This window comes from Saccostrea echinata, unplaced genomic scaffold (assembly GCF_033153115.1).
Source record: "Saccostrea echinata isolate AGI-Se365-2 ecotype Australia unplaced genomic scaffold, CSIRO_AGI_Sech_v1 ptg000033l, whole genome shotgun sequence".
Taxonomy (NCBI): domain Eukaryota; kingdom Metazoa; phylum Mollusca; class Bivalvia; order Ostreida; family Ostreidae; genus Saccostrea; species Saccostrea echinata.
Window position 1 is genome coordinate 28,088,243 of NW_026889782.1, and position 27,281 is coordinate 28,115,523.

At 34.1% G+C, this 27,281-nt stretch overlaps 1 protein-coding gene across 1 annotated transcript; it reads right to left on the reverse strand.

Annotated features, from left to right (window-relative positions):
* On the reverse strand, positions 1-27,281 carry LOC133199190 (uncharacterized). The gene is made up of 4 exons (XM_061335039.1): positions 27,242-27,281; positions 3,160-3,250; positions 1,960-2,112; positions 1-1,579 (listed from the first exon to the last, which is right to left on the reverse strand). Exons 1-4 carry the CDS (start codon positions 27,279-27,281, stop codon positions 1-3), a joined length of 1,863 nt encoding a protein of 620 aa, XP_061191023.1.

Here is a 27,281-nt window from a genome sequence, read left to right on the forward strand (position 1 = left end):
TTATTCAGGTACTAAGTATTCCCTGTGAAATGACGCCAACTTAGGAAATGTGTTTTTCCAGAAAGTCTGATCAAAGTTTACACGCTCGACAGACATTCCACTTGGTGACCACACAATAAAATCACAAACAGATTTTTTACAAATTCCAAGCTGCATTTGCACTTGATAGTAGTATTTATGATTTCTTTTCAATCGAAGTTTGCCATTTTCAATTGTACAAAAAAAGTTGTTTAGCTCCTTTTTTGTTAAGACATTCTTACAATTGTTCATGTTGTTGGGATCACAATGCTTCAAGACATAAGGGCATTTTATTTCAATAAGTCCCTCAAGTCCAGACTGGTCATCTTTTAAGAGTCCATCTGGACTGCAACCTAACTGTGGATGTGCTGGATTAAGCCATAGTCCAGTTTTTTCAACTGTAAAATTTGGACTTTCTTTCAGGTATTGCTCATATGCTTTAGATTCGTTTTCTCGCCCATACAAAATAGCTGGAGTTAAAGGACAGCCTGCCCATAAAAGACGCTTTACTAACCCAGTATGACCCTTATTTACACAAACAACATCTTTGCAATTAGATGCAGTAATTCTGCATTGTCTGTGAAACATCCACATCTCAGATTCTGATTGGTTAATTGTGTTATCTGCCATGAAAGGGTGAGATTTTTCTTCACATGCAGTTTTAAGATTTTCTTGAAACTGACTGCATTGTTGTTTTAGAATTTCAATACCATAGTCGTCAAGGGAAAAGTCATCATATTCATAGTCTAAGAGGGTTGTACAGCCACTATCCCCACCTATGTGCCACAGGTCAGACCTAAAGCTACTTTTTTCATCTTTTGAAATTTCGGTATGTCTTTGATTGCTTGGTCTTGGGTCAGATGTAATAATTTCGATTCCACTAGCCCTTTTTTTCTTCAGTTCTTTTTTCATCGATGAGTATTCCTTAGAATGAACAGTTGATGGTGTTTTATTTTTCTTTCTTCCTTTATTCCAATTACATAGTTTTTCTTTACAGGTGGGTAAATCATACCCGAATTCCGAAACAAAATCTTCTAAAGCGAATAGAAGGGCAGCCACATGTGCACATCTACCTAACCCAGCTGCTGAGCATGTACATGTCCCTTCTTTAACTGCTCCTGAATTTTCTGATATTGTGAGTGTCACTGAATAAGATTTCTGCGAGTATGATGCAAGAACTGTGGATTTTAAAAAGTAGTGATCTTTCTGTTGGTTATCTTCCATGTTTTTCACATGTCCACTTCTAAATAAGCTTCTCCCTTTCGTAAACGACTTGCTGGTGTGCACATCACTAGAACTTTGACCAGTTTCTGCATCACTGTCAGTATCACTGCAGACTTCTAAGGAGTCAAAAGAGGTAACAGTCTCCACAAGATAATGGTATATATTACCATAGTCAAAATGTTTGGGCAAGGTTTTTGAGGGAAATGGATGCCAGCCTGATATTGGTAGATATGGCACTTGGTGGGAGGGTTTTGTTGGTTCTTTTTTCATCTCATACCATTTTCCTTCATCTACCCGAGGATCAATCTTGGCACAAGTCTTTACTGCATTTTCACACCTAAGTACAAAATTATTTAAGTTAAATCACTACTTTTTTTACATTTATTAATTTTCAATAATTATCATGACCTAAGTCATTATCCCATTTAACAGTACCCGCATGGGTCAAGAGTGATATTATACTTTATAGCCCTAATATAGTGCATGTAAATAAATATGGGTAATAAAACATGAATTGTTTCTGTGAAATAGTTTAAAAATTTAATGTGGATGATTTGGTTCCCAATGAGTTAAAGATATCAATGTTGCTTAAATGTGTAAAATTATTAACATATTTCTCTTGGTCAGCCTGAGCTACAAATGCCAGTCTATTCTAATGAAGTAAACAATAACAGAATTTTATAGGAGATAGTTTACCAAACTTTTTATTTGTTTTACCTTTCAATTAGATCTTTTCTTTTCCCAGATGTAGAAAGACCCCTACATTTGAGCCATCTCTTAAGTTGCAAATTAGTGTGTTCTTCAATGCTTATGTGAATAAATTTTGCTCCAGGAACATCGTTTTGGTATATTTGGTTTTGTTTTTGACAACTTGTAGTTACAAAAACCGATTGTGACATTAAAAGAATTCAGAATAATGTAAACTGGTTGGGCAGTTTAGGCTTCATAAACTGCAAAGCGGTTTATAACAAAACATAACCTGTTCCAATGATGTAAACAGCAAATGCCTTCTTTAGCAATTTATGCGGACTATGAAGGTAGCTATCATTACACAAAAAATGAATTAACCCGCTAACGCAGAAAGCATGTTATTGTTTAAATATCTAAAGCTTGTATGAGTCTTTGAGAGCAGAGATAATAATAACCACAGATAATAATAACCACAGATGCTCAAAATAAAGAGGAATAACTGATATGCTATTGGGAAACAAATTAAATGAACAAAATAAAACTTCCTACCTGCGTTGATATAGCAAGATATTTTCTTATAAATCTTGTTCTGATTAATTCAGGTTCTGACTACCCGGTGCAGTTGGCGGTGATCTGCCTCACTGCTGCACATCCATCTAATGGCAAATCTGTTTGTGATCAAGAAAAACGTGTCTGCTATTCGGTGCTACATCAGCATGTACCCTTTGGACAACAGATGCTTGATTCCTGAAGTTATCTCGGGGGATAATAAAATGAAGTCTTTTCGGAGTTTCCTGGTACTTTTTCTACAAACTTCCAATAATTCCATTCTGCAAAGGAATCCCTTTTAATCCACGCAATTTTTAATAAGTCAATAACAAAATCACTTACATTATCTGTAATATATACTTTACCTAACTCATGCCCATTTGCGTCAAAATACTATCATAAGTGACCTACTTATCATTGTACACTGCATTTACTATGTACAGACATACTGATTCCATTATAAATTTTAATTCTGAATGATTTTTTCCACACAAAAATGGGCAAAATTTATGATATTGAAATACTTGAGCTCTAATACATAACCATGACTGATCTTTGACTTGATTGCATAAAAACTAAGTTACACTAAAACCTTATTCCAGTTGCATGTGTTCTTAATCTTGTTTGTTTTGTTGTATTTGTAAATGAGTCGTTTCATTTACAAAATAGAACAATTACCTCTTTAAAAGAGCCCTCTCTGAATATTCAAGAGAATGCATAATTTTTGAATTGTCTCCAATGTCTCGTTTGGATATCCTCTTCTCAAAATCTACCAAGACATTAATTCACCTTCAGAGATTCTCCTTCTATTGGAAAATGTTATTCTCACAATCAACAATTGTGCTAAATGCACATTTTGGTCGTATGTTGGATTCGTGACTTTCATTTGTTGCCACGTGTTACAACCGAGCCCTCCAATTCCAGTAGCAAATGCCTCAACCGACTTACACTCACAATTTAAAGTGACATTTAATTTACAAGTTTGTGAATATATCGATACTATTTATTTATTAATTGACTAATTTATTTACCTTCTTATTTCCCTTTCACCTTGCTCGTTTAGCCGTTTATTGCATGTTATTTTGTTGTTTGTATCTATATTTACTATGTGTTTATTCTTGATTGTATATATGTAACTTTATGTCTTCACATTATCCTCTAATGAGGGAAATAAAGTATGAATGAATGAATGACACATGTGGTTAATACACTAATAATTTGAATGACACGATATATCCCAGTGAGCTTGAAATGAAAGATGCCACACAGTCTGACACACCGCATTTGTTTCATATTTCGATAGTCGCCCGCGTGGCGCAGTGGTTAGAGCGTCTGCTCTAGAGTCGCGAAGTAAGGAGTTGATCCTTATGTCGCGGGTTCGAATCCCACTATGGCACGTGGAGACCAGTCCTTCGGATGAGACCGTGTAAACCGAGGTCCCGTGTTGCAGTGGGTGCTGGCACGAAAAAGATCCCTCACTGTTCAATGGCCGTAAGTGCCGAGTGTAGGACAAAATTTGCAGCTTTCCCCCGGCAAGTGGTGGCGTCTCCATATGAGTGAAAAATTCTCGAGAGGGACGTTAATCAAAATACAATCAATCATATTTCGATATTTTACTAGAAAAAGACGTTAATCGTAATCTAACAACAAAGCTTTATGATAAATGTGATGATTTTAACTCTTCAATCGTCAGCTTCCCTTACTTATACAGCAATATACCCTTATCACCTGTGTATGGGGTGTATATATCTCAGTTGATTCGTAAGAGCATGCTCTATGCATGAACAATTTCTAAAATGAGGTAAGCTATTGAAAAACAAGTTGTTGAGACAAAACTATCAACAGTTTCGTTGAAGTCATCATTTCGTTAGTTCTCTGGTCGATATAATGACCTTGTCAGCAAATACAATCTATTCAATAAGTCATATGCCGACTGACGTTGTTAGGCCATTATTTGCACACTGAATTGTCGACGGATGATTTCGTTATCTACCGATCACAACAAGGAACACACGGCGGGTGTGAACGGTCGGCAGGGCATGCTCACTTTTCCATGGCACCTGATCCCACCTCATGTTTTTGGAGGTCCGTGTTTGCTCTGCTCCCGATTTGTATAGTTTTAATGGACTTTGAGCTTGAATAATGTCCGCTATCTCCATATTTCACCTATGAGAATACCCAAATATCTTGTACAATTCTGAACACCAATAGTGTGATTGTAACATTTAACACAAAAATCTTCAGCTGCTTGGGATAGTTTTGATTTAGGCCCAAATATAATGCTTTCCTTTTTACCCAGATTAGTGTCAGTAGTGTAAAAGCAATGTATTCTCGAATATATATGCTTACACTATGTCGGTTACTACCCTTCTAATATTGGAATGCCCTTCTTAATTGACTTTATAGTTTGTAACGGAGTCATCTAACCAAGTTTCCTATATAATTAATACTGCAGCTTTTGATTTTGTTGCAATTATTTGCAGTTTTGGAACCTTTTAAAGTATGGATTTAGCATTTAGGTGAAGAAAATTTAAGCCCTTGCTTTTAAAGCATTGAGAGTGTTAAGGATCAACGCCTGAGGGTTGCTGAATAAGTTGTCAGTATCTTCATTAATTGTTTCTTTGTAGATTCATTTCCTTGGGCAAAAAAAAAAAGAATTCTGAAAAGTTGGGTAATTCGCAAATGTCACATCCCCTTCTGACCACTTCTTTTATGTGACTGCACATATCGATATACATTTGGTATACATTCTTTACTATCTTTAAATCCTTATAGTTTTCAACCATTGGTATATTTGGTTTTGTTTTTGACAACTTGCGGTAGTTACAAAAACCGATTGTGACGTTAAAAGAATTCAGAATGTCCTTAAATGTAAACTGGTTGGGCAGTTTAGGCTTCATAAACTGCAAAGCGGTTTATAACAAAACATAACCTGTTCCAATGATGTAAACGGCAAATGCCTTCTTTAGCAATTCATGCGGACTATGAAGGTAGCTATCATTACACAAAAAATGAATTAACCCGCTAACGCAGAAAGCATGTTATTGTTTAAATATCTGAAGCTTATATTAGTCTTTGAGAGCAGAGATAATAATAACCACAGATGCTTAAAATAAAGAGGAATAACTGATATACTATTGGGAAACAAATTAAATGTACAAAATAAAACTTCCTACCTGCGTTGATATAGCAAGATATTTTCTTATAAATCTTGTTCTGATTAATTCCGGTTCTGACTACCCGGTGCAGTTTAGCTGCAATAATGTAGCCCTCTCCTTTTTTTTTTTTTTTGGGGGGGGGGGGGGAGCGGGCTACAACTCCTTAGGATCTCCGTAATGGTGCAAGTGCGGGAGTGATTCACTACCGCACAGATTTCGGCTCAAATTGTCAGTAACTGGGTATTTTATTAACATATCTTACCTGAACTCATAAAATGTAGTTATGCAGGACATGAATTGATTCAAAAATATACAGAACAATCCGCATATCGATTATTTTTCGTGTATGTCAACATCACAACTTGAATTTATCTGCCATGTTTACTGACCTTGATCGATTTTATTTTGGGACAACCAATGAGAATTTGGGATCTAGGGGAGCGGATCTGTATGGATTTCCCTTATTATAAGCATAAATATCACTGTTTATGATAAAAATATCACGTGGAATGCTTTTATTTATCGATGTTTAGTTATATCATACAATACAAACATTTATCAACACCGACATTTACATTATCAAGTGATTCTAAATTTCAAGCGCAAGTCTCAGTACATCACGCGAGAACTGTCATGGCTGCTGAGGTGAACGACTGGAAAACACGCAGATTTATTTTACTTGGTTTTCGCGTATAAAGGGCTATGATGTTGATAGTGAATAAAAATTCCGTCTTATTGGAAGTAAGTTGAATGCAAAATCAATTTATTTTGCCTGCAGTCACCCGTATCTAAATAATATATTTGCACCATTACGGAGATGCAGTGGAATTGTAGCCCTCTCCTGAAAATATGAGATTAAAAAAATCGGAGAGGGCTACATTATTGCAGCTAGGTGCAGTTGGCGGTGATCTGCCTCATTGCTGCACATCCATCTAATGGCAAGTCTGTTTGTGATCATGAAAAACGTGTCTGCTATTCGGTGCTACATCAGCATGTACCCCTTGGACAACAGATGCTTGATTCCTGAAGTTATCTCGGGGGATAATAAAATGAAGACTTTCCGGAGTTTCCTGGTACTTTTTCCACAAACTTCCAATAATTCCATTCTGCAAAGAAATCCCTTTTAATCCACGCAATTTTTAATAAGTCAATAACAAAATCACTTACATTATCTGTAATATGTACTTTACCTAACTCATGCCCATTTGCGTCAAAATACTATCATAAGTGACCTACTTATCATTGTACACTGCATTTACTATGTACAGACATACTGATTCTGATATAAATTTTAATTCTGAATGATTTTTTCCACACAAAAATGGGCAAAATTTATGATATTGAAATACTTAAGCTCTAATACATAACCATGACTGATCTTTGACTTGATTGCATAAAAACTAAGTCACACTAAGACCTTATTCCAGTTGCATGTGTTCTTAATCTTGTTTGTTTTGTTGTATTTGTAAATAAGTCATGAGGGCTGCTGAATAAGTTGTCAGGATTTTCATTAATTGTTTCTTTGTAGATTCATTTCCTTGGGCAAAAAAAAAAAAAAAAAAGAATTCTGAAAAGTTGGGTAATTAGCAAATGTCACATCCCCTTCTGACCACTTCTTTTATGTGACTGTACATATAGATATACATTTGGTATACATTCTTTACTATCTTTCAATCCTTATAGTTTTCAACCATTGGTATATTTGGTTTTGTTTTTGACAACTTGCGGTAGTTACAAAAACCGATTGTGACGTTAAAAGAATTCAGAATGTTCTTAAATGTAAACTGGTTGGGCAGTTTAGGCTTCATAAACTGCAAAGCGGTTTATATAAAAAAAAAATACATAACCTGTTCCAATGATGTATAAACAGGAAATGCCTTCTTTAGCAATTCATGCGGACTATGAAAGTAGCTATCATTACACAAAAAATGAATTAACCCGCTAACGCAGAAAGCATGTTATTGTTTAAATATCTGAAGCTTATATTAGTCTTTGAGAGCAGAGATAATAATAACCACAGATGCTTAAAATAAAGAGGAATAACTGATATACTATTGGGAAACAAATTAAATGTACAAAATAAAACTTTCTACCTGCGTTGATATAGCAAGATATTTTCTTATAAATCTTGTACTGATTAATTCCAGTTCTGACTACCCGGTGCAGTTGGCGTTGATCTGCCTCATTGCTGCACATCCATCTAATGGCAAGTCTGTCTGTGATCATGAAAAACGTGTCTGCTATTCGGTGCTACATCAGCATGTACCCCTTGGACAACAGATGCTTGATTCCTGAAGTTATCTCGGGGGATAATAAAATGAAGACTTTCCGGAGTTTCCTGGTACTTTTTCCACAAACTTCCAATAATTCCATTCTGCAAAGAAATCCCTTTTAATCCACGCAATTTTTAACAAGTCAATAACAAAATCACTTACATTATCTGTAATATGTACTTTACCTAACTCATGCCCATTTGCGTCAAAATACTATCATAAGTGACCTACTTATCATTGTACACTGCATTTACTATGTACAGACATACTGATTCTAATATAAGTTTTAATTCTGAATGATTTTTTCCACACAAAAATGGGCAAAATTTATGAAATTGAAATACTTAAGCTCTAATACATAACCATGACTGATCTTTGACTTGATTGCATAAAAACTAAGTCACACTAAGACCTTATTCCAGTTGCATGTGTTCTTAATCTTGTTTGTTTTGTTGTATTTGTAAATAAGTCATGAGGGCTGCTGAATAAGTTGTCAGGATTTTCATTAATTGTTTCTTTGTAGATTCATTTCCTTGGGCAAAAAAAAAAAAAAAAAAGAATTCTGAAAAGTTGGGTAATTAGCAAAAGTCGCATCCCCTTCTGACCACTTCTTTTATGTGACTGCACATGTAGATATACATTTGGTATACATTCTTTACTACCTTTAAATCCTTATAGTTTTCAACCATTGGTATATTTGATTTTGTTTTTGACAACTTGCGGTAGTTACAAAAACCGATTGTGACGTTAAAAGAATTCAGAATGTCCTTAAATGTAAACTGGTTGGGCAGTTTAGGCTTCATAAACTGCAAAGCGGTTTATATATAAAAAAAAATACATAACCTGTTCCAATGATGTATAAACAGCAAATGCCTTCTTTAGCAATTCAGGCGGACTCTGAAGGTAGCTATCTTACACAAAATGAATTAACCCGCTAACGCAGAAAGCATGTTATTGTTTAAATATCTAAAGCTTATATTAATCTTTGAGAGCAGAGATAATAATAACCACAGATGCTTAAAATAAAGAGGAATAACTGATATGCTATTGGGAAACAAATTAAATGTACAAAATAAAACTTCCTATCTGCGTTGATATAGCAAGATATTTTCTTATAAATCTTGTTCTGATTAATTCCGGTTCTGACTACCCGGTGCAGTTGGCGGTGATCTGCTTCATTGCTGCACATCCATCTAATGGCAAGTCTGTTTGTGATCATGAAAAACGTGTCTGCTATTCGGTGCTACATCAGCATGTACCCTTTGGACAACAGGTGCTTGATTCCTGAAGTTATCTCTGGGGATAATAAAATGAAGACTTTCCGGAGTTTCCTGGTACTTTTTCCACAAACTTCCAATGATTCCATTCTGCAAAGGATTCCCTTTTAATCCACGCAATTTTTAACAAGTCAATAACAAAATCACTTACATTATCTGTAATAGGTACTTTACCTAATTCTTATGCCCATTTGCGTCAAAATACTATCATAACTGACCTACTTATCATTGTACACTGCATTTACTATGTACAGACATACTGATTCTGATATAAATTTTAATTCTAAATGATTTTTTCCATACAAAAATGGGCAAAATTTATGATATTGAAATACTTAAGCTCTAATACATAACCATAACTGATCTTTGACTTGATTGCATAAAAACTAAGTCACACAAGACCCTATTCCAGTTGCATGTGTTCTTAATCTTTTTTGTTTTGTTGTATTTGTAAATAAGTCATGAGGGCTGCTGAATAAGTTGTCAGGATCTTCATTAATTGTTTCTTTGTAGGTTCATTTCCATGGGCAAAAAAAAAAAGAATTCTGAAAAGTTGGGTAATTAGCAAATGTCACATCCCCTTCTGACCACTTCTTTTATGTGACTGCACATATAGATATACATTTGATATACATTCTTTACTATCTTTAAATCCTTATAGTTTTCAACCATTGGTATATTTGGTTTTGTTTTTGACAACTTGTGGTAGTTACAAAAACCGATTGTGACTTTAAAAGAATTCAGAATGTCCTTAAATGTAAACTGGTTGGGCATTTTCGGCTTCATAAACTGCAAAGCGGTTTATATATAAAAAAAAAATACATAACCTGTTCCAATGATGGAAATAGCAAATGCCTTCTTTAGCAATTCAGGCGGACTATGAAGGTAGCTATCATTACAAAAAAAATGAATTAACCCGCTAACGCAGAAAGCATGTTATTGTTTAAATATCTAAAGCTTATATTAGTCTTTGAGAGCAGAGATAATAATAACCACAGATGCTTAAAATAAAGAGGAATAACTGATATGCTATTGGGAAACAAATTAAATGTACAAAATAAAACTTCCTATCTGCGTTGATATAGCAAGATATTTTCTTATAAATCTTGTTCTGATTAATTCCGGTTCTGACTACCCGGTGCAGTTGGCGGTGATCTGCCTCATTGCTGCACATCCATCTAATGGCAAGTCTGTTTGTGATCATGAAAAACGTGTCTGCTATTAGGTGCTACATCAGCATGTACCCTATGGACAACAGGTGCTTGATTCCTGAAGTTATCTCTGGGGATAATAAAATGAAGACTTTCCGGAGTTTCCTGGTACTTTTTCCACAAACTTCCAATGATTCCATTCTGCAAAGGAATCCCTTTTAATCCAGGCAATTTTTAACAAGTCAATAACAAAATCACTTACATTATCTGTAATATGTACTTTACCTAACTTTTATGCCCATTTGCGTCAAAATACTATCATAAGTGACCTACTTATCATTGTACACTGCATTTACTATGTACAGACATACTGATTCTGATATAAATTTTAATTCTAAATGATTTTTTCCACACAAAAATGGGCTAAATTTATGATATTGAAATACTTAAGCTCTAATACATAACCATGACTGATCTTTGACTTGATTGCATAAAAACTAAGTCACACTAAGACCTTATTCCAGTTGCATGTGTTCTTAATCTTGTTTGTTTTGTTGTATTTGTAAATAAGTCATGAGGGCTGCTGAATAAGTTGTCAGGATCTTCATTAATTGTTTCTTTGTAGGTTCATTTCCATGGGCAAAAAAAAAAGAATTCTGAAAAGTTGGGTAATTAGCAAATGTCACATCCCCTTCTGACCACTTCTTTTATGTGACTGCACATATAGATATACATTTGATATACATTCTTTACTATCTTTAAATCCTTATAGTTTTCAACCATTGGTATATTTGGTTTTGTTTTTGACAACTTGTGGTAGTTACAAAAACCGATTGTGACGTTAAAAGAATTCAGAATGTCCTTAAATGTAAACTGGTTGGGCATTTTCGGCTTCATAAACTGCAAAGCGGTTTATATATAAAAAAAAAATACATAACCTGTTCCAATGATAGAAATAGCAAATGCCTTCTTTAGCAATTCAGGCGGACTATGAAGGTAGCTATCATTACAAAAAAAATGAATTAACCCGCTAACGCAGAAAGCATGTTATTGTTTAAATATCTAAAGCTTATATTAGTCTTTGAGAGCAGAGATAATAATAACCACAGATGCTTAAAATAAAGAGGAATAACTGATATGCTATTGGGAAACAAATTAAATGTACAAAATAAAACTTCCTATCTGCGTTGATATAGCAAGATATTTTCTTATAAATCTTGTTCTGATTAATTCCGGTTCTGACTACCCGGTGCAGTTGGCGGTGATCTGCCTCATTGCTGCACATCCATCTAATGGCAAGTCTGTTTGTGATCATGAAAAACGTGTCTGCTATTAGGTGCTACATCAGCATGTACCCTATGGACAACAGGTGCTTGATTCCTGAAGTTATCTCTGGGGATAATAAAATGAAGACTTTCCGGAGTTTCCTGGTACTTTTTCCACAAACTTCCAATGATTCCATTCTGCAAAGGAATCCCTTTTAATCCAGGCAATTTTTAACAAGTCAATAACAAAATCACTTACATTATCTGTAATATGTACTTTACCTAACTTTTATGCCCATTTGCGTCAAAATACTATCATAAGTGACCTACTTATCATTGTACACTGCATTTACTATGTACAGACATACTGATTCTGATATAAATTTTAATTCTAAATGATTTTTTCCACACAAAAATGGGCTAAATTTATGATATTGAAATACTTAAGCTCTAATACATAACCATGACTGATCTTTGACTTGATTGCATAAAAACTAAGTCACACTAAGACCTTATTCCAGTTGCATGTGTTCTTAATCTTGTTTGTTTTGTTGTATTTGTAAATAAGTCATGAGGGCTGCTGAATAAGTTGTCAGGATCTTCATTAATTGTTTCTTTGTAGGTTCATTTCCATGGGCAAAAAAAAAAGAATTCTGAAAAGTTGGGTAATTAGCAAATGTCACATCCCCTTCTGACCACTTCTTTTATGTGACTGCACATATAGATATACATTTGATATACATTCTTTACTATCTTTAAATCCTTATAGTTTTCAACCATTGGTATATTTGGTTTTGTTTTTGACAACTTGTGGTAGTTACAAAAACCGATTGTGACGTTAAAAGAATTCAGAATGTCCTTAAATGTAAACTGGTTGGGCATTTTCGGCTTCATAAACTGCAAAGCGGTTTATATATAAAAAAAAAATACATAACCTGTTCCAATGATGTATAAACAGCAAATGCCTTCTTTAGCAATTCATGCGGACTATGAAAGTAGCTATCATTACACAAAAAATGAATTAACCCGCTAACGCAGAAAGCATGTTGTTGTTTAAATATCTGAAGCTTATATTAGTCTTTGAGAGCAGAGATAATAATAACCACAGATGCTTAAAATAAAGAGGAATAACTGATATACTATTGGGAAACAAATTAAATGTACAAAATAAAACTTCCTACCTGCGTTGATATAGCAAGATATTTTCTTATAAATCTTGTTCTGATTAATTCCAGTTCTGACTACCCGGTGCAGTTGGCGTTGATCTGCCTCATTGCTGCACATCCATCTAATGGCAAGTCTGTCTGTGATCATGAAAAACGTGTCTGCTATTCGGTGCTACATCAGCATGTACACCTTGGACAACAGATGCTTGATTCCTGAAGTTATCTCGGGGGATAATAAAATGAAGACTTTCCGGAGTTTCCTGGTACTTTTTCCACAAACTTCCAATAATTCCATTCTGCAAAGAAATCCCTTTTAATCCACGCAATTTTTAACAAGTCAATAACAAAATCACTTACATTATCTGTAATATGTACTTTACCTAACCCATGCCCATTTGCGTCAAAATACTATCATAAGTGACCTACGTATCATTGTACACTGCATTTACTATGTACAGACATACTGATTCTGATATAAATTTTAATTCTGAATGATTTTTTCCACACATAAATGGGCAAAATTTATGAAATTGAAATACTTGAGCTCTAATACATAAGCATGACTGATCTTTGACTTGATTGCATAAAAACTAAGTTACACAAGACCTTATTCCAGTTGCATGTGTTCTGAATCTTGTTTGTTTTGTTGTATTTGTAAATGAGTCGTTTCATTTACAAAATAGAACAATTACCTCTTTAAAAGAGCCCTCTCTGAATATTCAAGAGAATGCATAATTTTTTAATTGTCTCCAATATCTCGTTCGGATATCCTCTTCTCAAAATCTACCAAGAAATTAATTCACCTTCAGAGATTCTCCTTCTATTGGAAAATGTTATTCTCACAATCAGCAATTGTGCTAAATGCACATTTTGGTCGTATGTTGGATTCCTGACTTTCATTTGTAATTTTAATTATTGTTATGCTCCATTAATATGGAGGGGCATATAGTGTTTGTCATGTCCGTCTTCCGTCCTTCCGTCGCGCTATGCGTTTAGCTAGGTTCAAAGCTCAGTTTTTGATAAACCATACAAAATATTTTCATCGAACTTAATATGCTGATATGAATTTGTGAGAACTATTCAACTGCATCAGAAAAACGCCTGAACTTTCCTGTGACCTTGACTTCACTTTTCATAAACTTGCATTTTGCTTGGTTGTAAAGAAACATTCAAGATATACTTATGTAAGCTTATGCACTTATATATAATTTGGTAAGAATTTATCATCTATATCCAACTTTTAGATTTCAATTTCAATGTTAAAGACTATTCAAGATATTCCCATCAAATTTCATACACTAATAACAAATTTTTATGTTGCTTAAGTAATATACTCTCGGCAGGGCATTCATGTCCTATGGACATATTTCTAGTTCTACGTGATTCTTCAAGCAGATATGATCCTTTGATGATGGCATGTTGTCTGGTGAGTTAAGAGTACGGAGTCTTTGTATTCTGTTTGCTACGCACGCTACTCTTTAGTTCCAGTGTGCTGCAAACATCTCCTGAAATTCATTTGCTTCTTTCTTTTTTCTATCTTCTTGAAATACCATGTTTGCTTTCAGCAAACAGAATTGTTCTACGTAGTGTCATAAACTTATCCCCAGTTGTGGGGAATCATTTTCCCTTTATAATTCCTTAACAGCCGAAACCTCGACTAAATTCTGATGGTCTCATGTAACTTGTCAAATCTTGGAAGACAATTTATTTCATTTAACTTTTAAAATAACCTTTTAATAATCTAACCACCACAACTACTCGTTTTGTCTAGTCAAAGGCCATATTTGCATTTTCCATTCGCTTTATTAGACCGTGGACTATTTCATCATGGCTGTTAAATCATCACCATCGCATGGATTAGGATATTGTCTGTTTATCGTCTTCCTCAGCATTCATACTTCATCGTGATACTTCAGAAAACAATGTAATGGTAAACAAAGAATTCTTAACAAACATTCAATTATCAATATGTGTTTTTTTTTTATTTTACATATTTTATCTTAAATAAATAAGATCATTTAAGGAATTTTGTGATGATTATGATTAAAGCTTAACGATTCATTTTAGGTATATATTTACGGGGTCGCTGGGACAGGTGGGGTTTGTGATGATTATGATTAAAGCTTAACGATTCATTTTAGGTATATATATTTACGGGGTCGCTTGGACAGGTGGGGTTTGTGATGATTATGATTAAAGCTTAACGATTCATTTTAGGTATATATTTACGGGGTCGCTGGGACAGGTGGGGTTTGTGATGATTATGATTCATTTTAGGTATATATTTACGGGGTCGCTTGGACAGGTGGGGTTTGTGATGATTATGATTAAAGCTTAACGATTCATTTTAGGTATATATTTACGGGGTCGCTGGGACAGGTGGGGTTTGTGATGATTATGATTAAAGCTTAACGATTCATTTTAGGTATATATATTTACGGGGTCGCTGGGACAGGTGGGGTTTGTGATGATTATGATTAAAGCTTAACGATTCATTTTAGGTATATATTTACGGGGTCGCTGGGACAGGTGGGGTTTGTGATGATTATGATTAAAGCTTAACGATTCATTTTAGGTATATATATTTACGGGGTCGCTGGGACAGGTGGGGTTTGTGATGATTATGATTAAAGCTTAACGATTCATTTTAGGTATATATTTACGGGGTCGCTGGGACAGGTGGGGTTTGTGATGATTATGATTAAAGCTTAACGATTCATTTTAGGTATATATTTACGGGGTCGCTGGGACAGGTGGGGTTTGTGATGATTATGATTAAAGCTTAACGATTCATTTTAGGTATATATATTTACGGGGTCGCTTGGACAGGTGGGGTTTGTGATGATTATGATTAAAGCTTAACGATTCATTTTAGGTATATATATTTACGGGGTCGCTGGGACAGGTGGGGTTTGTGATGATTATGATTAAAGCTTAACGATTCATTTTAGGTATATATATTTACGGGGTCGCTGGGACAGGTGGGGTTTGGTGGTCTCATGAAATTAACGAAATTGTCCACCTCCCGTAACAGGGGGGACTTGGCTTGGTTGGGGGTGATGTTATAATGAAAAAATTCCTTTTTGGTTAGGAAACTGATCTTTCTTCGCTATTGTCTGTAATAAACATAATATATCATTTATTATTCAATTTATTCATTATCCATAGAATGGCTTACCATTAAATGTGTCGAGTGAATGATCACAGAGAGATAAATATAAAGTTATATGGAAGCATATATACACTCATAACTTGGGTGTGAAAGAAAAAAAAATCCCCCTTGAATTCATTAATAGGTCATTCTTGTTACCCTTCAATAGCAAAGACCACTGGCGGTTGTCTCTCCTTTTACAAGACATGTCTCGTACATCTCTGTAACATTCGTGTTTCGAGAAATTTTCCCTATTTATATGAACAATTATATAACGAGTTTCAGTTAATTCTGACGGATATTTGTGTACATTTTGCTTTTTTTCTCTGAAACTATTGTTTCTCTTAAGTATATTTTGAATTCAAACAGTCATCAACATTGTGAAGGTAGTAAGAAGTAAATATAGAATCAAAATATTATTCAAAGTTATTATTTCAAAATATAGTGATACAAAACATAATGGAGACTATCTCGGTTAATGAAAATACAGAGATTTTGTGAATTGATAAAATATACAGATTTTGTGAGTTTATTGGTCAATTTATAGAAAAAAAATATATTCATACACCATACCCTTTCAGAGTGTACTGATTTTTCGCCTATTCGAAGTAGACACTTTAATAATTTGTAGTCGATGCATGATCTTTTTACAAACATTAATCCTTGTTCAATTTAATAACACTAACAAGAAACTGAATTTTACAGTAAGATCTAGATGTTTTTATTTAACAAGCATTTGTTTATCAATAGATTTGTTATCGATAAACTGTTTTCATATATTTTTTTTTAATTTTTGGTCCGTCGGATGGGACGTTAAATGATGCGCCGTTTCAACGATTAGTTTAGTAGTTTAGTTTAGCAAGAGCAAACTGGTGTAACATTGTCAATAAATATTGGCATATTGGTCCAGCAATATCCCAACCAAATTTTATATGAACATTGCTTCTACATAGTAAAGTGAAAGATAGTCAACTTTGGTCAAATACGTAAACCCTACATAAAAATAAATGTTATTCTTAAAACACACATTTCATAACAAGTCTCAATGACCTGACAACAGCAAGTCCTGAACATTAATCAACATGGTGTTCTGGATTCTTAAGATCAAGGTCCTTCGTGTACTTGATCACCTCAAAAACCTTAAGGAAAAATATACTTCACTGATTGTTAATTCCCTTTATACACAATGTATATAAAAATTAAAGGTGTTGATACAAAGCTTGATCATATAAAGATTTTTACTTTTTACATTCAAAAAGTCCCAGTTCAGAAGTTACAAACTTTCACTTGTTTCATCTTCTTCATTTGGCATTGCCTTTTCCTTTTTGAACTAATTTTTTTCCTTTCCCTCTCCTTGCGTCCGCCGTGCCCATCTTTGGCAAATCTGAACCAATCTCTAGCAACTTCCTCTATCTCAGAATCAGTAGCTGTTGAATGTAAATCTATTTTTCCTCACAGAACCTTTTAAAAATTAAGAAGCATTCAGAAGTTCTTGATCCAATAAATGTATTCTGATACTTTTATTGGATCATTCTTATACTTACAGTAATTCATCAGTATCTGGATGTTCACATATACACTGATAGCATGTGTGAACACCATATTACAATCTTTGCAGTATATATCACTTTTACTTAAACTTTAGACAAGAATTCATCTATTTATCCTCATTACAAATAAATACATGAAACCAAATCGCTAAAGAAATATCATTAAAACGTACGGATCAAAACATTCCGCAATTTCAGGCTTTTAAAGGAAGTTTTGTCCCTTTTTCCCACCCAGTTGACATGGGTTGCCAGTTCCTTCCCTTTGATGTGGGACAGTATTCTTCGAACAGTTGTTTTGAAGTTTTCTCCTCCAATACATCCTAGTTCTTTTACCTTTTATAACACAAAGGACTCATAATAAGTATCATTGTTTGCATTAATTTACTATTTGCATGCAAAATATCATGAAACTCGGGTAGTGCGACTCATCATCAATGCCGTCAACCGGTCTCGGTAGCCCAGTGGTTGGGCGCTCGCTTCGGGAAGTCTCGTTTGCCGCGCTGCGTCAAACCTGAGACGCTAACAAAGGTAGTGACTTTTCCTTCAGCAAGCGCGTGGCACAAGAAAGTGAAAGTCACGGGCCTTTTGGATGAGACCTTAAAAACCGAGGCCATGTGTCACGGCAGGCGTTGGCACGATAAAGATATCTCACTTGTCGATGGCCCGGAGTGCCTAGTAAAGGTGACGTGTCCATATAGTGAAAAATTCTCGAATAGAGCGTAAAACATCATACAATCTATATGAGAAGAAGAAAACAATTGTTGTAGCCTTCAACTCGACATTTAGATATATTTACGACGTATTATCAATTAACAATAGTTACTTTCATTCATATCAACTCGGTATATCCCGGTGAGCCAGAAATAAAAGAAACCACCGAGTCTGACTCATCGGTTTCAAATTTAAATATTTTACTAGAAAAAGACCTTCATGGTAATCCAACAACAAAGCTTTATGATAAACGTGATGACTTCAATTTTTTCAATTGTCAACTTCCCTTACTTGTGTAGCAATATACCCTGATCACCTGCATATGGGGTTTATGTCTCTCAGTTGATTCGATACGGAAGAGCATGCTTTACGTACGAAAAATTTCTAAAACGAGGCAAGCTATTGAGAAACAAGTTGATGAAACAAGGATATCAACAGTCTCGTTTCAAATCATCATTTCGCAAGTTTTATGGTCGATACAATGACCTTGTCAGCACATACAAACTAATTCTTAGGCCATTATTTATACACGGAACTGAGTCTTTTTCCCCCGATTATGACAAGGAGCACACGGCGGGTGTGACCGGTCGGCAGGAGATGCTCACTCCTCCATGGCACCTGACATCACCTCTAATTTTTGAGCTTCGTGTTTGCGCTCCTCCAAATTTGTTTGTATCGTATCGTTGGACTTTCGATATTAAATAATACTGTTCGTTATTTTCATATTTCTTTTCAACATAATATGTGAAAAATGCGCTGCACAGCGCAGGCCTTCACATTTTGACAGTGGACTATACAATATATTGTTGACATAGTTGCAAGTTTTGACTCCATTGACTTTTGTTACCTTAACATTAAAATGAAAAAAAGTTGCAATAATATTAATCTGAATTATTCCTTACATCTAATAAAAATAAATATCTTGAAAATACGTGTTTTATACATTTGAACTCATATGCAAGGTATGGAATCAAGAATACATGTTACAACGGATATGAAGTTTACATGAACATGACATACCTATGGCAGAGAAAAGCACCTGAAAAAGATCAGGGCACTTTTCACACATTTCATTTACAAGGTCTCCAATTCTTCTTGCAGAGATCCTCTACTTCCTTTAAAAATAATACACTTTGTCCAAATCTGGAAACTCCTTCAACTGAGTTAAGATACTTGATATAATAGATATCTTATTGTTCAATTTTGTCAACAATTCAGCAGTCGTTATATCATCATGTTCTTCATTATTTTTTTGTCTTCATTTTGCAATAGACATGGTCAGGTTTATTTGTTTATCCTGGCGAAAAAAAATTTCTTGTCTTCTACATGAATGGCAAGATTAATAAATATCTCAACTGACCTCTGGATATCCTTTGCCACCGACGCCTTTAGTGTAGATGGAGGCGTTTTGTACATGCATTTTTGTCTCGTGTATTGGGAGAGAAAATGAGTGATATTGCTAAAGCACATTTTTCTTAAATTCACTCGCTAAGTGGCACTTGTGGACGCAACTTTCACACACAGAAACAGAACCAAGAACTGTAGAATCCAACCTTTGGTCGGAAAAACTCTCTAAAATCCAAGTATAATTTTCTTATTTAGGCAATGCAACCGCTTTCGTTAAACGTCTACAGGGCAAACAACATTCTTTTGTTGGGCTTAAACATTTTGTTTTTACGGGTGTCATGGGGGCCATCATACATTTACCGGCCTCAGCAGGTATTTATGTAATAAAGTTTATACTATCTGGCCGAGCAAGGGGGGTGTTGCTAAAACGCGGAACGGAAAACGGAACGGAAAGCGGAAAGGAACGGAAAACGGAAAATTTGATGTCAAGTTTTCACTAAGCACAGGTATAATTCAGACTTAGGAGTCAATATTCTTTATCTTATAGATGTAAATCATATCTCATTAAAAGTTATCGTAACAATGTGATTTATTCATGATTTTTTTTCCTCAAAAACTATGGAACGCCAAATTAACATATATTCAAATATTTGTACCTATCTTCAAATAATTGTACCTATCTTCAAATGAATTGTACCTATCTTTAAATCAATTGTACCTATCTTCAAATGAATTAGAGATAGGTATAATTCAATTATTTTTATTTTGTTTTTTTTTTTTTTTGCTTGTTAAGAAATTTCTAAGTTGGAATTTTTTTTCACTGGGGTGGACCCCCCCCCCCCCCCCGGAAAAAATTCCTGGATCCGTGCCTGCACTTATCACTCATCCAAATCTGAATTTAAAAATGGCTTATTCGTCAAAGACAAAATCATCATTATTGATTATAAAAGGGGCAATGTTGTTTTGAAACAGACAGTAAGAAAGAGAAAAACAGAGTATATATACATTTGTGTTAGAGATAATGATCACTGGAAACAGTACAAAAAGTTAATACAGATCCGCGTTGATGCAGTCCACAGGGACCTGATACCGGGATTGAAGAAATATAGCATACATGTATATGGCCAAATTGTGCAAAACAGCACAAACTTATTCCACAGAATAACGTCTAGATGAAATTGATTGGGAAATGACATATTTTCGAGAAAATATAAAATTGTTATTTATATTGGGGGGGGGGGGGGGGGTTACAGAGATGTATGTTATCCACACCTAAGGTGCATGGGTACATATGCATTCGCTCAAAACATGTTACATGTATATATATGTACGGCATTAGATATTTTCTGTTCCGTTTTCCGTACCCTGTGCTTTGTCTATGTTCAGACATCTTCATAAATAAGAGAATGAACATGACTAAATCAACTCGTATTTTCATAATTAAGGATGAAATATGAAAAAAATTATATGATATTTACTGTTTCTGGTATTATTTTGATATTTTAAGGGATTTAACCTGAATCATACTTTCCGTTCCGTTCCGCTTTCCGTTCCGTTTTCCGTTCCGCGTTTTAGCAACAGCCGAGCAAGGGGTATCGATACATGTTTCTGTCAACTAAATTGAATACCGGCCCTAGCAGGTATTCAAAATCACACTGTGAATCAGTAGGAAGACTATAACAATATATTTATAGAACATGGTTAAGCCGGGGTAAAATGTATACCAACTAACTGAATACCGGCCCAAGCAGGTATTCGATAAACACAAGCTGAAAGCCAAGACCAATGAGAGGTTACTCACTTCTGGGCACATGATTTGATTTTATATATTCTTTAAAATGTATTGGATTGCCAGCGCCCCATAAACCTAATTTGTATATTATCAGTAGCAGCTGTTTCCCTTATGTTTTGTACCATCTCAACTACACAAGAGCAAACATTTTTAAGTACAGGTCCACGTAAGAATCAGGCAATCGGTGATAAGTCGAATATTTCATATTCGGCCAATATTTTTTTATATTATTACTTGATACAGTAGTAATTAAAATAAATCATGATTTTTCCAAAAAGGCACATCCAGGCTGTGATGTTACTATAAATAGATTCGGGCATTTAAGGGCCAAAATGTCAACCAAAAAAGAGGAATTTCAGTACAGAAGTAACAAGTGTTGTTGTTTTTCATAAATTATCTAACCTTATTTTATTTTGAGAGTAGTCTGTATCCTTCTTGTATTAGTTGTCATGGAGTTGATATCTAGGTCGTATCCATAGTAACCATTGTAATTATATGTCAATACATTTCGGATGTCACAAACATTGTGAATTTAAAACAATATTATTAAAAACAGCAAACACATTATGTAGCTTATTACACATGGAAAAATAAAACAACTGCTCATTATTAGTTTTCCACTTTAAAAAGTGTCGAAAAATAAATTAGCAGCTTTTTATGAAAAGGAAAACTATTGAGAAATTTTGATAAATTGCTTGAAGTTCGACAAGATTTTTTCCTAAATCTAAGTGCATTGTGTGTAAAATTTAACTTTTATTGAATTGTTTCTTAATTACATTTATCACATTATTATGAATTTTTCTATTCAATGTACCAAGTTTACTCTGGAATTAATTTTATATCTCTAAAATAGTTTTGGAGAGAATTATCATCGGGATCGAAATTATGTATATTAAGTACCCAACTTTGATGATTCCAGATTTTTTTCTGTTTTTATTTTAAACAGCTGTCAAAACTAAGCAGGTGCATCCAGTTTTCTTGTATTACTTTTTTCATATAGTAAACATGATGACCAATCACTATCTATCTGGGTGACTCTTCTTATATAAGCATTTATGTTTTTTTTTTCATTTAGTTTTTCAGCTTTTACTGTTTGTCAAATACTAACTTATATATAACAACAAAGTCTGAGAATACATTATGCTACATGAAGACATAATTATTATGTATAAACAAGTCAGAGTATGTTGGTCTCTGCTAGCAATGTCCTAAAACTGTCAACTTTTATAGATAAAATTATAAATTCATTAAGTTCTTCGACTCCTTCTAAATCATACTACATGTATATGAAAGGAATGTAAAGGATTTTGTTCAACTGCAGAAAATGATGCAGCTGCAACATTTGATTTACTGTACCGTTATATGAGCAACAATATGATATTATTTTTAATTGCATATTTAATAAATATGTCATGTTGTTCAACACACTAAACTAAATGTTTTTATATAAAAATTTCCAAGTTTATTCTTAAGAAATCAACAATGACCAATTTGCAAAAAGGTTTAACATGTTTATTAAATGTTAACAATTTACTTGATATATTAATTACATTGTACATTATACAAAGATCAAAATTTGTAGAAGAAAAGTTGTTACAATATCAGTTCTTTATAATCATCATTCCATCCCATGATTTTTTAAAAAAAAAAATGCTTTTTAAACTACAGTACTTCTCAAGCAGACATGCACATTCAAAATTCTGAACTTGATCAATTTAATATATGGACTTGTGGTGCTTCTACTTTTGGATGTTTTCCGTTGTTTTCTCATATAGTACTCGCCACTCTAATTCTCAATTGGTATGCTATTCCCTTTGTTTACAAAAGTTAATGAGCAATGTAGGACTAAAGTTCTACCTACACTACTGTCACTAGCTTTTATGATGGTTAAACACACCAAAAGGCACCAGATTCACTGCTCGATGTGATTTTAGAAAATTCTTTCATTTGTAAAGTTTGTTTCCTCGTTTTTCACTAAATTTTGAAATTTGGACAGGAGAAGAAAAACTCGACCAAAGAACTCTTCTGCAACTTGAACTTGTCTGAAAAATTAAATGCAGTGGCATATTACCAAGTATTTTAAACTCTGAATAAGCATAAAATTTAATATTATGAAACAATTTAATTCCTTATCTCTAAAAAACATTTTTAAAGTCTTAAGCAAGATTTTTTTTTTTAATTGGTAGTTTAAAATAAAAAAAAAATATCTATACCCATTTTATAAAATGGGGTTCTCCTAAGGCCCAAAAAAATAATCTTGTTTCCTGCTACCAGCCTGAAAAAAATAGGGTAGGTAGGTAGGAAAATTACTTCATTTTTTATTTTTATTTTATTTTTTTCCGACAGCATTTTTTGGATATGAACTAATACAAGGTAAAATTAAACATGTCACAGGTCAACATTGTCTTTTAAAATTGAATTTCATGTCTTTAATGCACAACTCAAGTGGTATTTTATGAAAGTCAATATTTAAAACAAGAATTTCATGAAATGCTTGTTTTGTGTTAACACGGAAACCGATTATAGTGACAGAACGATGAAATTCCGGAAATTCCCGATTTTTTTTTCTCCCAAAACTTGAAAAAAAACTTTAGGGTCGGGTGCAAAAAAATAGGGTAGGTTGGGTAGCAGGAAACAAGACTATTATTTTTTTTGGCCTAATTCATAGGAAGGACTTTCAAGACGAAAAAAAATTACACCCAACTTTGAAATAATTTTGAAAAAGACCAAAAATTAATGCACTTAAAGCTTAGTGGAAAAAGCTTGCTTATTATTTTTGGTTGACATCAAAAGGGTTTTCCTCACTGTTAGCTTAACAAACTATTTACTTGCACGTGTTGCATCACATGAACTCCTTTTTTTGTGAGAAGATAATTTCCATATTTCAGCAGGATTTCGGGAAATAAATCCATAAATGTTAGATATATAATTTACATAGGCTATGTTGTTGTTCTCAAATCGAGTGTCGCATGACTCGAAAAAGTCCGCATTTCCTCGCCAACATGACTTTATGATTGAGAGTTTCGATAAAACTGCTGTTTGGAAACGATTGTTTAAAGTGCGTTGTGTAACTCGAAGACCAATTTTCTTTGAAGTCTGTTATAAACTCTTGTGCATCTTTGATAACGCAGTCAAACTGTAAAACTATAATAATCCTGCCCAAATCCGCATATCACCATATGACAACAGACAAGTTTCGAGCAACCTGAACCCGATCAAATTTGACATCCACTGTATCGCTAGATTTCAAGGAAAAAGATGTTTAGTTTGAAGTTAGAAATTCCTTAATTTTCAGTAGATTAATTAAACCAAAATAAAATGCCAAATTCTATGTTTAATCAATTTGATTCTGTTTTTTCGGCATCAGCGTACTTAAAAACGGAGCGCCCTCAAGCGACAAATTAAGTCATAAATCAAGAACGATAACTGAAATTCACTAATATTGGAAGTAATTATCGGGGTAGTAAACGCTAGACTCGCAATTTTCCAAACTTTTTAAAATTTAAAATTATAATTTTTAAATATCTGTTTCGTTGTTCATTATCACTTTCTCTCATAACCTTTGCTGTTTTAATTTTTTAAGGTTTCAATATCCATACCATTGTATAGATTTGTACTACTCATGTTCATAATACTTTCTCAATATATTGCCTATTAAATTAGAACAAGCCTGAATATTTCCAAATCATTGAACATATGCAATATATATGTCCTGATGCATAACCATGTGAAGTTTCAAGTCAATTCTCAAACACTGACTTATCACGAAAATTTGATTTTGCCTGATTCTTACGTGGACCTGTACTTAAATATCTAAGATAGAGTCACTCAGCTTAGATGTAACCATTTATTTAATATTTATCAAGGAATAGCCCATTCGTATCTCACTGAACATTTTTTACTTCTGTCTATTGTTGATTGATTATATATTGTTTTACGTCCCATTAGAGAATCTGAAAGTTGGATGAAGTTTTACATTGACCCTATAAGCCTTTCTTGATTTACATGTAAAAGTGACATCTGAAAGTTGGATGACTTGGTCATAATGACCCTCAGAGCCGACTAATTCTTAAATGCGTGCAAATGCCGAAAATGCAAATAGGAATAAAGATAGAAACATTTTCTGATTGTTTTCTTCCGGAATCACTTGTGGTAGACATGATACAAATTGGTGTAATATATGGTTTATAATTGGTAATCTAATATAAAATGTATTGCCCAAACGATAAGTTCCAACAATTAGTTTCTGTATAAAGAAGAGTTTGTAGGATCCTAGTAATTCAAAATTTTGTGCAGGTTTCCTAGTGCTGATAGACTAGAAAAATGATGCAGAAAATAGATGCGCTACAAAAGAGCAACTATGGTTGAAGTCAAAGGCAGTACAATAGCATACTGTAAGAAGAAAAGAAAGATGCGAACGCCCGCCAAGCTCTGTTATATGTAGCTGTTGTTGATGGTGCTATAGCTGCAGTTGTAAGCTTTTCAATGTCGTCCAGAAGTTTTGAGGCATCAGTGCTGCTGACACCATGGTTGGTTCTGCTTGTGCACCCGGTGCTAACTTCCAGAATTCTTGAACCTGTTATCGAGAAAGGCTATCTGCCAACTTATTGTGTTTACGAGGTATATGTTTTACTTTAGATACAATATTATGCTCCAAGCATTGCATGACCACATAATTAACCATCTGCAACACTACTGAATCTTTGCTAGTTAGTTTATTAATAACAGAACTAATGCTTCATTGTCAGTAAAGAACAGAATGGAGTTAATAGCAAATAATCTTCCCAAATAGCAACTGCAAGGACTATTGGGTAAAACTCTAAAGTCGTAATATTTAAGTTCTTCCAGTTTTCAGGAAAACTACCATACAACTATTGAGTTTATGGATTCCTTCAATGCCTTTTAACTGTGCAGCATCTGTATACAACTGGAGGGTGTTGCTATACAGAAATTTCTCGTCTTAAAACATAGTCTTTCAATTATACCCTTCCAGAAATGTCAACCACAGGAACATATCCTGTTTACATTCCGTATCAATGGTTATAAACCTTTTATTTTCAGAAACTTTCATCAGCACATTTATACAACATTCGAGAAATGCACGACCTGACAAAACCCGTATATGTAATTGCATCTCTTTCATAGAACATCTGTCTTTTTTTAATAAAACTTTGAAGCAAATATGTACATTTTAAAATCTTATCTCTGGACAAGCGGGTTTCCTTAACCTAACATTTACCTCTACTCCAACAAACTCAATAATCTGTGTAGGAAGAACGGATTTTTCTGCTGCGATGGGGAATTCCAATGTCCGCACAAAGCTCAGGAAAACATTTAAATTTCTGTAAACATAAAACTTTGGATTGCTCAATAGAAAGAAAATCATCCAGTACATGATTGATTGATTGATTATTATTGTTTAACGCCGAGTTGGCAATATTTCAGCCATATTTCGGCGATCCAGTATATGAACTACAGCCTAACCTATTCTTAGCGATCCATTCAATTGCATTACTAAACTGCTCGAAAACACTTGTCATAGAAATATTTGTCCTCCCACATAAAAGCCAATAAGCTCATAATCCATTGGTAATGCAGACAGTATTCTAAATGTTGACCGAATGTCTGTTTTGCAACAGAATGAAGTTTCCCCTAGTTGTTTAATATACTCTACAGCATCATTTATACCTGCATACTTTGCGAAGTAAGAAGTTATCCTTACGTCGCGGGTTCGAATCCCACTGTGGGACGTGGAAACCGGTCCTTCGGATGAGACCGTATAAACCGAGGCCCCGTGTCGCAGTAGGTGCTGGCACGAAAAAGACCCCGCACTGCTCAAAGGCCGTAAGTGCCGAGTATAGGACAAAATGAGTGGAAAATTCTCGAGATGGACGTTAAACAACATAAAAAGAAATATACCTGCATACTGAATGGGAGCTGCCTCGTCAAATATACCCAT